The 15166-nt window shown below is 34.9% G+C and overlaps 2 protein-coding genes across 3 annotated transcripts; both read left to right on the forward strand.

The window, feature by feature from the left end:
* The first annotated feature begins 1507 nt into the window (after positions 1-1507).
* LOC118055527 (F-box protein At2g32560) lies at positions 1508-6284 on the forward strand. Of its 2 annotated transcripts, XM_035067448.2 has the most exons (6): positions 1508-1843; positions 1947-3572; positions 3772-3851; positions 4043-4221; positions 4632-4706; positions 5804-6284. In XM_035067448.2, exons 2-6 carry the CDS (start codon positions 2829-2831, stop codon positions 5989-5991), a joined length of 1266 nt encoding a protein of 421 aa, XP_034923339.1. In that variant the 5' UTR covers positions 1508-1843; positions 1947-2828; the 3' UTR covers positions 5992-6284. The 2 variants fall into 2 exon arrangements, with proteins under 2 accessions (XP_034923339.1, XP_034923338.1); XM_035067447.2 differs by lacking the exon at positions 5804-6284 and adding an exon at positions 4868-5794 and having other exon boundaries at positions 1508-3572.
* Positions 6285-10545: 4261 nt separating this feature from the next.
* On the forward strand, positions 10546-14581 carry LOC118055528 (hydroxymethylglutaryl-CoA lyase, mitochondrial). The gene is made up of 6 exons (XM_073407167.1): positions 10546-10908; positions 11050-11155; positions 11883-12091; positions 13025-13150; positions 13503-14136; positions 14238-14581. The coding sequence occupies exons 1-5, from the start codon at positions 10546-10548 to the stop codon at positions 13749-13751; spliced, it is 1053 nt and encodes a 350-aa protein (XP_073263268.1). The 3' UTR covers positions 13752-14136; positions 14238-14581.
* Positions 14582-15166: the final 585 nt, after the last annotated feature.

Below are 15166 nucleotides of genomic sequence, written 5' to 3' on the forward strand. Positions count from 1 at the left end.
AAAAAAACTAATGAAGAAAAAGAAAAAAAATGAATTAACTGGATTAACCCGTCAAATCTGGAATTCGCATCATGAAAGTTTGATAACTAAATAAATGAAAAAATTAACGGGTTTACCTAAAGTTAATTGGGTCAACCCATCAAACCAAGTTAACCCGTCAAGCCAGGATATATGTTATGAAAGTCTGATAATTAAATAGAAAAAATTTAATACCAACAAACTAAATCAAACAAAAAAAATTCATTTAAAAAATAAAAAATAAATAAAAACAAAAAAAAAATAAGACAGTTAAATAATATAATATAATATAATAATAATATATTAATAATGAGTAAAGTGAGGCGTGAAAAAAAAAACTTTACTGATGCTTAGGAATAATATAATATAATATAATATAATAATAATAATATATTTAAAAATGAGTACAGTGAGGCTTAAAAAAAAACAAAAAAAAAAAAAAGACTTTAATTCACTGATGCACAGGAGGCGTGGGGAAGCTACAGTACTTTCCCCACGCGTTTTAGAGTTCTATAATAATTACCTGCGTGATGTCGCGGGTTATTTTTTTTTAAAATAAAAAAATAAGATTTAAAAGTGTTAGATCTTTCTGCAAAGTTTTACCCAAAAATCTTGGATTTGACAGCAACGCTTGATCCAAGAATAATATTTATAATATTAAACTTACATGACTTAAGTTTAAGTGAGTCTGGCTGCAACACCAGACTTAAGAGCATTGGATGAGGGTCTGGCTATAAGGTCGTGTCATAAAAGTGTGATAATTAAATAGATTAATTAAAAAAAAAACCAAAGAAAAAAAACCATTAGGAAGAAAAAACCTAATGAAGAAAAAGAAAAAAATCTGAATTAACTAGATTAGCCTATCACACCTGGAATCCACATCATAAAAGTTTGATAACTAAATAGAAAAAAAAATTGACATGTTTACCCAGAATTAATTGGGTTAACCCGTCAAGCCCGAGATACGTATAATGAAAATCTGATAATTAAATAGAAAGAAATTTAACATTAACAAACTAAACTAAACGAAAAAAATTAATTAAAAAGAAAAATAATTTCGGGTTAACTCGTCAAACCAGGTTAACCCATCAAACCCAGAATCCGTGTTATGAAAATCTGATAATTAAATAAAAAAAATTAGCATTAACAAATTAAATAAATAAAAATTCATTAAAAGAAAAATAACGAAAAAAAAAAAAGAAGACAACTACAGTATTTTTAGGATATGTTATAATATAATATAATAGAATAATATAATATAATAATTATAATGATAAGGAAAGTTAAAAGGCGTGGGAAAGCACAAAAAAGAAGACAACTACAGTATTTTTAGGATATGTTATAATATAATATAATAGAATAATATAATATAATATAATATAATAATTATAATGATAAGGAAAGTTAAAAGGCGTGCTTTCCCACGCCTTTTAGAGAATTACTTAATAAAGAAGCTCTGCCGCCCTGCATAATGACAAAACGCAGAAACCTGTTTAACCACCAATGGGAAGCCTGATTCCTGATAATCCTAACCGCTTCCTTTTCCTGGTCAAATAAATTTCCCTTCAAGTTCTAAAAAAACTAAAGAACACGGAAATTAAAGAAAGAGAAAAAAGATAGATAGATCTTGGTAACGATTTCGCTTCACATCCACGCCAAAAAAAGAAATCGCTTCAACTATAACCACTCGCTCATTCAATCACACAAATATTAATATAATCTCCCTCTTACTATCCAACGCCAGTGCTTTGCTATATAGGGAAGAGAGAGAGGTGTCGTAATGGGAGGTAGAGGAGAATTTGATGAAAGAAAATGATGGATTAAGGTGAATAAAGGGGACCCCGCATTCCAGATTAACCATCTTCTTCAATATTTCTTCACTTTTTTTCTCTTCTTTATTGCTAATATTTGTCTCTTTTGGTTTTTAGTTTTTAAACAGATACTGGGGAGTTGGTTGAGTCACCTAATTGGGGTTCTATCTCAACTACCCAGATCTGTATTCTCCACCTTTTTATTTATTTTAAAAAGAAGCTTGAAGCTTGTTTTTTTTTTTTTATTTTACTTGCCAAATTTCAGATTTTCAGAGAGATATGGGCCTCTGTATCTAGCCCCTCTTATCTTGTTTCTGCAACTGTATTTTTTTCTGGTTTGTATTCTTCTTGGGATTTCCATGTATCAGAGGCCCAAATCAGATATGAATACCCCACCACCTTCACTAGCTCTCTCCTTCTTGGCTCATCTAATACCCCATTTCCCTTATTTATTTATTTATTGACAGCTGTTTAGGCTGTGGGTGCACTGGCGTCCATAAAGGATATAATAAAGGGTTGAGAATTCTACTGCTTCTGGATTCTTGAGTTGGTTTATATGACAGCTGACATCTCACACAAGTGAAGTTTTTTTTTTTTTTTTTTTTTGGTTCCTTGGGGTGTTCATAGATAGGACTTGGGAGAAAGCTTTTGGTCTAATTTAAACTTTTTTTTATTTTTGAAGAGATGGCCCACTTGTGGGTTGGTGGGCTTTCTCTATACCAGTAAAACCTCATTTTATGAATTTTATGAAAGAAAAGGATTGTTCTTTTTAGAAGATCCCACTTTGTTAATATCAAAATATTTTTTTTTTTGTTTTGGGTTTTTTTAGAGGTGGGCGTTGTTGTTGTTGGAAGGAGGAAGGAGAGGAGAAGGCTTAATTTGTTTCCTTCCATTTCCTTTCCTCTCTCTTTCTTCATTTAATATTTTTATTACCATTTCTACTTCTTTTTTTCACTATTGGTTCATCCATTGATCTTCCACTATTTTATCCAACAATTTATGCCAAACTTGAGTTTGATCGGCGATATAAATACCCTTTATTCTCCAATGCTACTTTACTTCTTCATTACTTGTTTCTCCTTCGTCCTATTGTTAAAGCCCCTCCCTCTCAAGCCTTTGCCTCCATGGACAAGTGAAATGAGATTGTTGTCATTCTGGTTCTTGAAGGACTTGCTTCTCTTCTCTTATTTAGGGTCATTAAGGAGCACCCTTTTGAAAGTTTTTTATATCGATAGAATTCCTTTAAAAATGACAATTAAGAATATGAGCCTAAGTTCAAGTGCAAGAACAGAAAAAAGTTCTCTTGATGGTGAAGCTGGAGGGATGTCTTTTTTGGACTTGCCTGAATTGGCCTTGGAATGCATTCTTGAGAGGTTGCCTCCTGCAGGGCTTTGTAGCATGGCAGGCGTGTGTACTTCTTTGAGGGAAAGGTGCGTGAGTGATCATTTATGGGAAAAACATATGAAGCAGAAATGGGGCAGGGTGATTGGCCCTGCTGCTTATAGGGAGTGGCAATGGCATTTAGCTTCGAGAAAGGATTTGGGAAGTTGCAAACAAGGAAAGCCAAAAGGTTTTATGAGGCTTCTGTCAATGTTTTGGCCTTCTTCGTGGAGCAGCCCAAAGGCTGATCCTATTAACAATAGCAAGCAGAGGAGTTCTCTTCCTGTTAATTCAATCATGTCCTGGTACCTTGCTCTTGAGACTGGCAAGTTTTGGTTCCCTGCTCAAGTCTTTAACCGTGAGGTATCGATCATGACCCTTTTTTTTTTTGTTTACATTAATTAATTAGCTATAATTGAGCTTAAATTTGAATAGTTTCTACTTCTTCAAGTCTAAAAATTCTATAATTATGCTTTTAGTTAAACACCCTCTAGAGGATTGATGTGTGAGGTTTTATGAATTTTCATCCCTGGTAGTAAATGCTACTTATGTTGTATTGCAGAATGGGCACGTCGGATTCATGCTATCATGTTATGATGCGAATCTAAGTTATGATCCAGGGACGGATACATTTCAAGTCAGGTAATGAAAACAATTTTCTTCTTGGACCATGATTCTCGATAGATTTTATGTTATGGACATCATAGTTACTATTCATAGGGTGTTAAAGATTCTTGAATTAGCTTTTTCTGTAAAAGATGTTGATGTTAAAATAATACTGATATAGTAAGTGGATCTAGTGGATTGAATTTTATATGTTTCGTCTATCTCAGGTACCCACCACATGGGAGGAGAGCAATTGCCACAGAGAGTGGTGTGCCATGGGAAAGGCTTAGAGCACCACCTTTTGATACCTCCCCTCATGATCTACATATCTCTGATTGCTTGAATGATCTACGCCCTGGAGATCACATTGAGATTCAATGGAGAAGAAACAAAGAGTTTCCTTATGGTTTGTTCTCCATACCAGAAACTTGCCACTAATCAGAATTTCTCGATGTTTTATCCAAGTTAGATATATCAATATCAGAGTATTTACTCCATACAATAAGAATTATTCAACCCCAATCTGCTCATTATTGTCTACGAAGAAGAGCTAGAGATAAGTAGATTTATATTGGTGAGCTTTAAAATCTAGGGGGACTTTTTTTATAATAAAAAATACTCTTCTTGTCTGTAGAAACCAGAGACAACAGAGGTCCTATTTTATATTGAAGTGATTCGCATTGAATTTTCTATAGAACATGCCTAAATAAACGCATAATTCTTTGTAGTACATAGTTAGAAGTGTATGTTGAATATATTAACCAGATTTAAAAAATGATTTAATGATTGATTAAATATTACCATGCATATTTGCAGGTTGGTGGTATGGTGTTGTAGGTCACTTGGAGTCATGTGATGGAAATGAAAATTATTGCCGGTGTCATAATAGCGGTGAGTTCATTTCATCTTTTCTTCCTAGCAATTACCACTTTATGTTTCATGTGATTGCCTAGAAGATAAGGTTTTGAGGAATCTTACTTTTATTATGTCTAAAATCATCTTGTTGAACACTAAAAAATAACACAATTTTAGTCCGGTTTCATGTTTGGCAGCATTGGGCAAAACATTTTGAAGAGAGAAAAGAAAGAGAGTTCCAAACTGTGCCAGTGCACTTGAATAATATAATCATGTTCGTGAAAGATGCAATGAACACCTTTCCTTTAAACTGTGTATGACATAAAAATAAAGCCAAGTTTACTTTCACAGTTTGGACCCGGTTTTGGGTTTTGGGCAAGTCTTTTTCTTGAATTCAGTGTTTCAATATGTGGACCACCAAATTATACTATTTGATTGGTCCCCAACGACAAATCCCTGTCAAAATGTCACAGCTTCCACCAACATTTTGATAACCTTTGTCTCAGTGGAATATTTATGGCCAACCACATAGAAAGAACTTAATGTCTTTTAGAGACCTCCCTTTGTTAAGTTGGAATCTTTAGCAAAGTGGGGCTGCAATAAATTTCCCATTGTAAGCTTCTAATCTCTCATCCAGCTTTCTGCCTTCTTTGCAAGCTTAATGGCCTTGTATTGTCTTTAAGTAAACCACACCACTTGATGGCCCGCTAGTCAAGTTACATCATCGAAAAGAAACTCTTTTTGGCATGCTAGTTGCAACTTGATAAAGAGAGAATGTTTATGTCTCTATTTGTACTGCAAAAAATGCAGTCTTGTTAAAACTGTGAAGCCAAGTTTTTGTTGCATATATGAATCTTAGTCATCTGTTTTGACTCTGGAAAAAAGTTGAAGCTCCTCATGTTCTAGCCCTAGGAATTTCTGTTAAATGATGATATGCTCCATGTCTGTGATTGCAAAAGCCAAATTTATTCGTGACTGCGTATAGAGGTCATGCACTTATTTTCAAGATTCGAGAAATGATGTCAATGCACATCTTATTTGCAATCCATGTCTGTGATTGCAAAAGCCAAATGAAGTTTGCCTTTGCTTACGGTCCCTTTTAACTCTAATTAACATCAAATTTCTGCGAACAGACACTGTAGTGTTGGAGTTCCACCAGTATACACCTGACTCACGTTGGAGAAGCACAGCGGTCAACAGGAAAGAGCATCGGGAGGAGGGTGATGAGGCAGATGGATTTTATGGAGGGATCAGAAAGCTGTACAACAATGAAGAGATTTCCAGGTGGAAGAGGCTTTGGCCGACTGAAGTGTTGGAATAGTCATTATTTGCAGCACTAAAGTTTCACGACAGATTCCACGATTGCAAACATGGAAACCTATATATCGTCCAAGAAATTGATTCTCCAATTGAATTTCTGCCTTGCTAAATTCAGTATAGAAAAGCAGGAAATAGGAGTTGTAATTTAGCTGCATGAATGCGCTAGCCAACCATTATTCATCTTGTTTTCCTCGTCTCTACTTCCTTTTTTCGAGGGGGGTTGTGTGGCCATTTCACGCCATCCTGCAAATTTTATGTAATCATTTACAATGGTATATAAAATTTTTAATCAAAGCTGTCATAAGCTCAGTACTTGAGTTTGATCCCTCAGAGTACGAACTTTGATCATGCAGATGGGATTATCTTCTGGTTCCTGTGCTCTTGTTAATGATATTGAAACGTAGTGTTTAGTATCACATAACCAGAGATACCAAAATGGGAAGTAATATTATGCGAACAACTTTTATGTGATGATGAGCAAGAAACAAGACAAGTATGGCTCTTGGAAGGAGGGAAAAAACAAAAAGGTAGAAAGTCCGAAGTGTTCGCAAACAACATTCCATCAAAGAAGCCATTAAAGCAATACAAGTCAATGTATTATACAATAGGAATACGAGGAGAAAAATTGTAAACCATACATTATAGCTACTGCTATAATCCCACAATGATACTGGGATGACCTTATAAAATAGCCTGTACAGACAATATGGGTTATTCATTCAACATATTTTGCTCCATTGCCCATGCACAAAGACAGCTTTGGCTTATAACGTGTCTGTGTTACCTTGGTTATCTGAGACCCTCCTCTCTCCCCATTGCGGACAACTAACCCCATGGACTTAAAGCTTAACTTCCTCTTAGTTTCTGGCTTTGAAACTTCAACAGTCTGTTCTGTTTGCTTTCTATGCTCATCATTTCTCCTCGTAGATAAACTCCTATACAGAAAGTTTTTCATACTCTGCCTCTTGCTTTTTCTCTCACTAGGCTCTCCCGTTTCTTTGGCATTCTCTCCAGCCTTTAGCATGGACTCTTGAAGGGTTGGCTTATTGGGCTCTCGTGGCCACTCCAGGTCTATTTTCATCAATCTAGCTTTTCTTGCAAACAGAACTCCTTTGGACTCAGCTAGCCTTTTTGAACTAGCATTTGTTATATTTGGAATCCATATGTGAGTAGGCAACCCATTGAGCTCCAGTTGATTATTCAGATTCGGTCTGATAGGATCCAATTGCTTGCACTGCTTATGCATGCAGTCCATCAAGTCACTTCTGGCTCGTATAGGCGACATGGACCGGGCCCGTGTACGGTTGATTTTCTGCCATTTTTCCTTCCTTTCTCCCTTGACGGTCTTTAAAGCTACCATGAACGGATCAAAATCATCGTTCCACACATTCCGTCGTAGAAATGAGATTTTAATTTTCGCCATTTGGGACTCAGGGGATGTCGGAGTTGAGCTGTGATTGTGACACGGTGGAGGCTTTAGTGGTATCACCTTACCATCACAAAATAATTCATCCGCAAATGCCATGGCAGGAAGTGATTCCTTGTGTTGGTGCTTTTGTTGCTCTTCCATCGCATCTTCATATCTCATACTACCTCCCGAATCAATATCGCCGATGTTGAAACGCCGACTGGTTTCGAATTCGAAGTCATCAAGATTGGAATTTGCATCTTCATATGTTTTTGGTGTGGCGGGCATGGATTCTAGATCATATGTAGCAATGGAGGTCCCCTTGGTAGGGCTGGTAGGTGCACTGTAGAAACGCATATTATCGTCTAGGTTGAATCCACTTGGAATTGTGGGTGCACTCATGAAGAAACAACAATTTGAGATTTCAAGTGCCATGATTTGTTGTGTATACTGTATAGTATAGAGGCCATGCCTTGGATATATATGCCAAAGATTTACTTCCTTTTTAACAACAAAGATTGCTTGAAAATGGGATAGAGTACGGAGAGTTTTGCTCCAGAAACAAGGCAGACACTAAATGTTGCATGCATGTGTTTATGAGGGGCTGGGTCTCCTCTAGGTTCCAAAATATCCTTCAAAGATTTTGAACATACAGGAGAGATTCTCGGTGCCTGTCTCTTCCTATCTACTGCTGAAAGTCCAGTCAATGATAACAATATTATTATTGTTTATAGAATGAGAAGGGCATCCTTACGAATTTCTTGCATTATATATCCTCGGCCACCTACTAGATTATACCTAGTCAAGACTTCTTACTACTGTTACGTGACAAAATGCGTGTCTTCATGATTTGTCTCCATGCCTATCCCTGTCCATCAGTATGCCTGGTCTTGTAATTTAAATTACAGAATCGTTCAAGTGCCATGATTGACCTGCCGAAAACTCATCATAGTCGAATCACGGGCTAAGATGTGGCTGGAGTGTTGAAATATAATGAAGATTTTGTTCCCAGAAGATAGTCATGATCAGTTCAAGATCAGGTCTGCTGTGAGTTAAAAGTCGCATATCATTCAAGAAATCAGAATCCAAATCATGCGTGCCTTTTTGTCACAGATACATATAATAGAGGAACAAATCCACTATGAGTTAAGAAAAAATCTAAAGGGTGAAAAGGTAAATTAGTGCATGAGTGTTCTAGTTTCAAAGACCAGACTTTTCTAAGGGAGAAGAAAAGCTCTTCTAAAATTAGATGCAGAGATTATCTCATGTTTTTGATGCATTGCAGTGTTTGCAGAACACGTTCTTTTTACATTTGTTAATTTAAGTATCAAGACTCACAGAGAACTTTTTTTACAAGTTGGTTTCCGGCCCAAAATCACAGCTATAAAAAACCCAATGTGTTTTGAGGTTTTTCAAGACTTCATCACCATCCATGTAAAAGTTAGTGTGATCCTTTCCCAAGGCGCCATTGACAAAATGATGCATACAAAATTGACCGACTTAGAAAACATTTTCCTTAAATAATATTTTATGTAAAACAAATTAAAAATAGCTATTTGGTGTTTGGAAAACACAGTAGCTTAAAGATATTTAATGACTCTTTCTTTTTTTTCACTCAAAAAACTTAATTCTGGCTTTTAAATATATTGAAATCTTTTCATAGTTTATTTTTTTATTTTCAAATTGATCCAGAATAAATAAATATTTGTCTACATTGAGTATATAGTAAAACATTCAAAATATCATTTAAAACAAAAAAATTTAAATATGTCATTAAAGGATATTTTGTATTTTCATAGTGATTGTTTTGTTATTATAATTTAAGCTGATGAATAATTTGATATTTGATCAAATATAAAAAAATAATAAATATTTAAAATGCACTGTAAAATGATAAAAAAATACATTTAAAGTAAAAAAAAAAAAAAAATTAAGCCCGGGGTCAATAGGTGTTCTCGGTTTTTTACAATATATATATATAAAAAGTCAATTTAGAGATGCTTGTGCTGTTTAGGTGGCACTTATAACACCTCCTGATATCCAAAATTATTATTCCGTCATCTCATTAGAAGTATTATCATGTCCTCTTTCTATTAGAGTGATGTGTGTCTTCAATTCTGATTAGATTATCATTAATGAACATTTTATTTTTTCTTCTCTCTCCTCCCATAAAAATTATAAATTGACTTTTTTTTATATTGGTATTTCAACTTCGGTAATTATGTTTTTTATTTATAATTTTTAGTTTTAGCCATTTTATAAAAAATTTATTTGTTTTCAATTTCATCCTTCAAACTTAATTTATCAAATATTTGTTCTTATTTTTTAAATTTCTAAATTTGTCCCTGATTTTGTGAAGGTTTTAAATGACTTCATTAATTATATAGATTTGCATGACTATCAAAACAAAGATTATCTCTGGAATATCTCTCGAATTCAAATTTCATGTAATTGAGGTGGTATTTAATTTAATAAATCCAACTTAGAGAAATCTCAAATGCTTTATCTCAAATACAAATAAATTTTCGAATCTCTTTTTTGGTAGATCATAATTTTTTTCTTTTTTTTCTTTTTATATATATCTCTTTCTTTAAAATAAATTCTAGAAAGTAACCAATAAAATATCACCAATTACTTCTTAATTATTATTATTATTATTTTCAGCCTTCAACCCCTAATTAAAACATTAATAACATAGATTTTGTTCGAGGCCTCCTAGTGTAATGGTTAGTTAATGCTTTTGTATAAAAAAACTCAATGTTGAATCTTGCATTAATATATTTGGCTGTAACTTAGTTCTTCCATTTGCTTTCCACAACAATTTAATTGTTTTTCTTTCAAAAAGACCTTTTTTTTACTTTCAAGTTTTCCAAGCCATGCCTTCCACAAACATAACAAAAATTAATTTAAAAAAGTTTTGCTTGGATTAAAAAAAATTAACAATGGATTCTAGTTAATTGACCAACTTATAATTTTTAAAACCCCATAAGAACTACGTATCTTACAAAATCAAAGACCAAATTATATGGGATTGATTAAATTAGTAAATTTTAATTTAACGATGGCTTTTAAATTAAAATGGCCTACCAAGTTACCTACCTCTTCCATTAATCGCCTCAAATTTGAACAAAAAACTTGAAAAATTTCATGAGCTTGAACTCAGTCTTTTCAAGATTCATCATCAAACCCAAAAACCCCGTTTTATCCACCCTAACAGCCTTCTGCACTACAAACTCTCCAACACCCCTTCCTTTAAAAAATACCAAACTTTCAAGGAACAAAAAAGTAAACGTTGGGGGGGGGGGGGGGAAAGCTGATGCTGCTCAACTTAAACAGAACTGGTTAGACTCTCTCACTTTTCCTTTACCTGGTGAAACTGAGACTACAAATTTGGGTGGGGATGACTTGACCGGGAATAATGCGGGCACCATTTGGGTTATCGGTATTGACCCTGATGTTTCTGGTGCTTTGGCACTATTGAAAATTGATGAGTCTGGTTGCTCTGCTCAGGTAATTTGTTTTTTCAGTTACCCAATTTGGTTTTTGAGTTAAAGATTGTTGCTTTGAAGAAATTTAATGAAAATCTGTCTTAAAGTTTCTTGCTTTGGATTAGTAATAATGTCTTGTGTTAATTGATTGTTTGTTTGGTAGGTGTTTGATTCTCCTCACTTGAAAGTGATGGTTGGAAAAGGAATTCCAAAGCGGTTAGATGTTAAGTCTATTGTTCAGTTGATTCGTAGCTTTGATGCTCCGATTGGTACGTGACTACCTTTTGCAAAAAAATGTTAAACTTTTGTGAAATGAGTCAATGCTGGAGAATGTTTTTCATCATTTTGATGTTTTTGAAAATATGAACCTTTTATGGTTCTAACATTGTAGTCTATTGCAACTGGTTTGAGATTAATGAGGTCTTGTTGAATTGAGTTGAGTTTATATGGTTCTTTTTGCAATTTGTTTGAGATTGAGTCTTAGTCTACTTAAGTAGAACTTTTATAGTTCTGTCAATGTTGCACATCACTTTTTCTCCCGTTGTTGAATTATTTTTTTAGTTTCATGGTCTTGGCTAGGTGGGCAGAAATTACTATATCTCTTTATCATACCGAAACCTCTCAATCCTGGATTTAGGGGATCTGAAAAATCCAAGTTGTGAGGGGTGGGGGATTTTATTTCTGGGACTGTGTGTGGCTGTGGGATTATAAAAGGCCGTGTCTCCTTTGGAACTTGATGAATAAATTAGTGAATGATGGTTGCCATTGTTCTGTCTGAAATCTTGAATTGAAATCATGAATTAATATAAATCACTAACATCAATTATTTACCCATGAAATACCAATCTGAATTTATCATTGAAATAGAATTAAAATTATAGATCAATTCCATAATGTAGTCTTAATTTAGTACCATTTAATGCATGTACTTTTTTTTGCCCAAGATACCCAAATTTAGTACCATTTATATGTGGTTCTGATGCATATTTGTGTTAGTTACTTTTTTATACAGCTCCCCCACCATTGAGAGTGCAGTGCTGGATAAATTTGTGAAGATCGTGGAAGCTGGTCCAAGGGATGGTCTGAACAATGAGAAAAATATTGTGCCTACAGATGTAAAGGTTGAATTGATTCATAGACTAGTATCTTCTAGGTTGCCAATTGCTGAGGCCACAAGTTTTGTTTCACCCAGATGGGTACCTCTGGTAATTTGATTAGGTTTTAATTGTAACTTCAAGTTTATCTTATTTTGTAAATGTTTTTAGTGCAATTGAAACAGATCCAAGCGGTTTTGATCAACCTGTATTATGAAGCAGTGGTAGATGCTGTATAATAAGGAAAATACTTGTGCGAATTGCTGGCATTGATCAGCCTCTTCAAAATGTTTTGATGTTTAAGGAGATGGAAGCTTTACCTTTGCTTTTGTACCAGACTCCAATGGTTCTTGATTGCCTGATTTCATTTATTGTCACCAAGTTGCACATTTTCTTCATCAGTTATTTTGCCTGCTTTCCATTGCAAAAATAAACCAAAATAGTAATTGTCTGTTATCTGCAACTTGTGATTATTCAGTTTATAATACTCTTTTTGCAAACATGTATTCGTGTCTGAATACAAACTTGCCATCATCTCTTGTTCCTGGCATAACCCAGTTCTCAGGTAGTCTTTCTTTTAGGGCTCAGATATTCTCTTGATTTCCTTTTCCTTCTGTGATGCTAGTGGAGCTTCTTGTGTAGAATCCCCCTTGCAAATGATATTGCTCCTCTGTGAAAGGAAGTCATGGGTATTTTATTCAACAAATTTTTGGAGCTCTATTGTAATGACCTTTGCATCAGACGAACATTATCTCTTAGAAACATCTATATTCGCATTCATAACAAATATTTTTGTTTTTTTGTCTATTCTTTTTTATTGTAGCAAATAGTTACCTCTCTCTCTCTCTCTCTCTCTCTCTATATATATATATATATATATATATATATATATATGAATATGAATATGAATATATCTTGCTTTCCAGCTATTCATTGACGTCCTTTTCCTCTTTGTTTTGTTGCCCGCTTATAGTTAGCAGATGCAAGAGATGTGAGGGCTCTGAGTTGCCTGTTCTGACACCTATTTTTGTTTTCTGTCTTCATGTGCATGTGAGGGCTTTTGTTCCCATGCTTGAAGTTGTAATGGCTGTTGTTCCTGTCGAGAAACTTTCCGTCCACTTCCATGATACTTATGGGCAATATCTTCCAAATATTTATGTGTCCCTCCAGGTAAGCATTGGGGAACTCAGAACCTTGCCATGGTAGAACCGTATTTAGGGAGGCATACAATTGGACTGCTTGTTATATGCTCTCCTCTCCTCTTTACACTGGACAACTGTATAGTTGTATCTTAATAGAGTAGATAGTCTAATCTGACCAACTAAATATGAGCATAAATGTTTGTGGTAGTAATCATCTGACTAAACTGGAAGAGCATATTGGACTGAAGTGCTAATCCCCATCTGTGGAGGATGTGCTCTTTTCTGTACTCATCCAACACAATTTTTTAAAATTTGTCTTTATTTTTTATTTTCTGTCATCTATCTGATCTGCCAACAATTGTCATTTATATTATCAACAGGTGGGGATTAGCACAGTGGACTCTTCTATTGCGGGTTTAGGTGGATGTCCATATGCAAAAGGAGCATCAGGCAATGTTGCTACTGAAGATGTTGTCTACATGCTTCATGGACTTGGTGTGATAACCAACGTGGATCTGGTGAAACTCCTCTCTGCTGGGGATTTCATTTGCATGGATTTAGGTTGTCCATCCGGATCAAAGACAGCTGTGGCTTTAAGCCAAGTTACAGCCGATGCCTCTAAGATATAAGACGTTTCAGCTATGCATGTTTATACCAGATAAACTATTCAGCTGTCTTGTGTGTATGCTTTCTATACAGTGAAGAATAAAACAAACCCAGAGCTATATATATAAATTCAGTAATTATAATCTGTAGCAAAATATTGAACACATTCTAATATTTGCTTTCAGAGCAGAAGCTGCCCGTGGCAGCAAATAGAAAGGGGAAGGCTGCTAACTTTGATAATGAGATATTATCAGCACTATGGTTATGCTTTACATCTGCTTGCCCCTCTTGACTTCTACTTCATGATCGCAGCTCTTTTAGGAAAGGAATGTTGCGGGTGGAAGGCATAGTGAATGATGAAACACGGCATCCAAATCACCACTATTTGCTCCCTATTTGGAAGTCAAGGTAATTGATTACTTATGAATCTTTTGTTGTGCTGGAAAGATCAATGGTAGATTAACTGTGCCAGGCGCTCACTAGATGATCACCATGTTTGCTCATTAAAGGAGAGCAAGAAAAACGAAGCAACTGAGATCTTCGAAGTCCATGAGGAATGTTAAAGAGAGAGAAGAGGAGACGTGAAGTAAGTAGACATGCCAATAGGCAATGGTCCCGTGCCCACGAGTGGCTGGCAATAATGCTCATTGCTCAACTGCAGTAGGGAACTGGGGATTCAGTATCCAGTTTTTCTCTTGTTAAATCTTTCCGTTCAAAATGGTGGCTTCGTTTTTTTTCTTAGTTGGCTTCCACAGGATTACGTTTTAACCACACAAATCTCATTTCAAGAACTTGCATCTGAATCCATTTTTCCTCTACTATATTTGGAAATATCGAAGTGAATTTGACAATATCTCGTCCCGCCTGCTTAACCTTGATATCATGATAAGAAAACAGGAATAGAAAATTAGGACTGTAAACATTTTTTTTGTTTCTGGTTTGGAATTGTGGTAGCGATTTAAAATGTTTTTTTGTTTATAAATATATTAAAATAATATATATTTTTTATTTTTAAAAAATTATTTCTAATATTAACACATTATCATCTTGAGCTTATGCAATTCCATGCCAATGATCGCGTTTGCAACACTTAGACACCATGTTGCTCATCTCTTCTTTTTGTGTGATGACATACCACTTGGATTCATTTTCCTTCACTTGTTGAGAGTTGCCTGGGCCAAGAAATAAGGCGCATGGGGCTACAAGGTGTGATAGTTTATGGAAGTAGTTGAGACCCCAATGATGGTAGAGCACCATGACCTTGACCAGCAAGAAAAAGCTAAACAAAAAGCAAATAAATAAAGGGAGTGATCACTCTAATTGCTTGCCCAGTACCAACATATAATTCTCTGCCTCAATGATGCCTATTACACTCACAGCCACACTGTCTGATCGTGCCATTCTTTTCTGCTCCTAAGCCAGTCAAAGGCATTCAGAG

The sequence above is a fragment of the Populus alba genome, chromosome 1 (assembly GCF_005239225.2).
Source record: "Populus alba chromosome 1, ASM523922v2, whole genome shotgun sequence".
NCBI lineage: Eukaryota > Viridiplantae > Streptophyta > Magnoliopsida > Malpighiales > Salicaceae > Populus > Populus alba.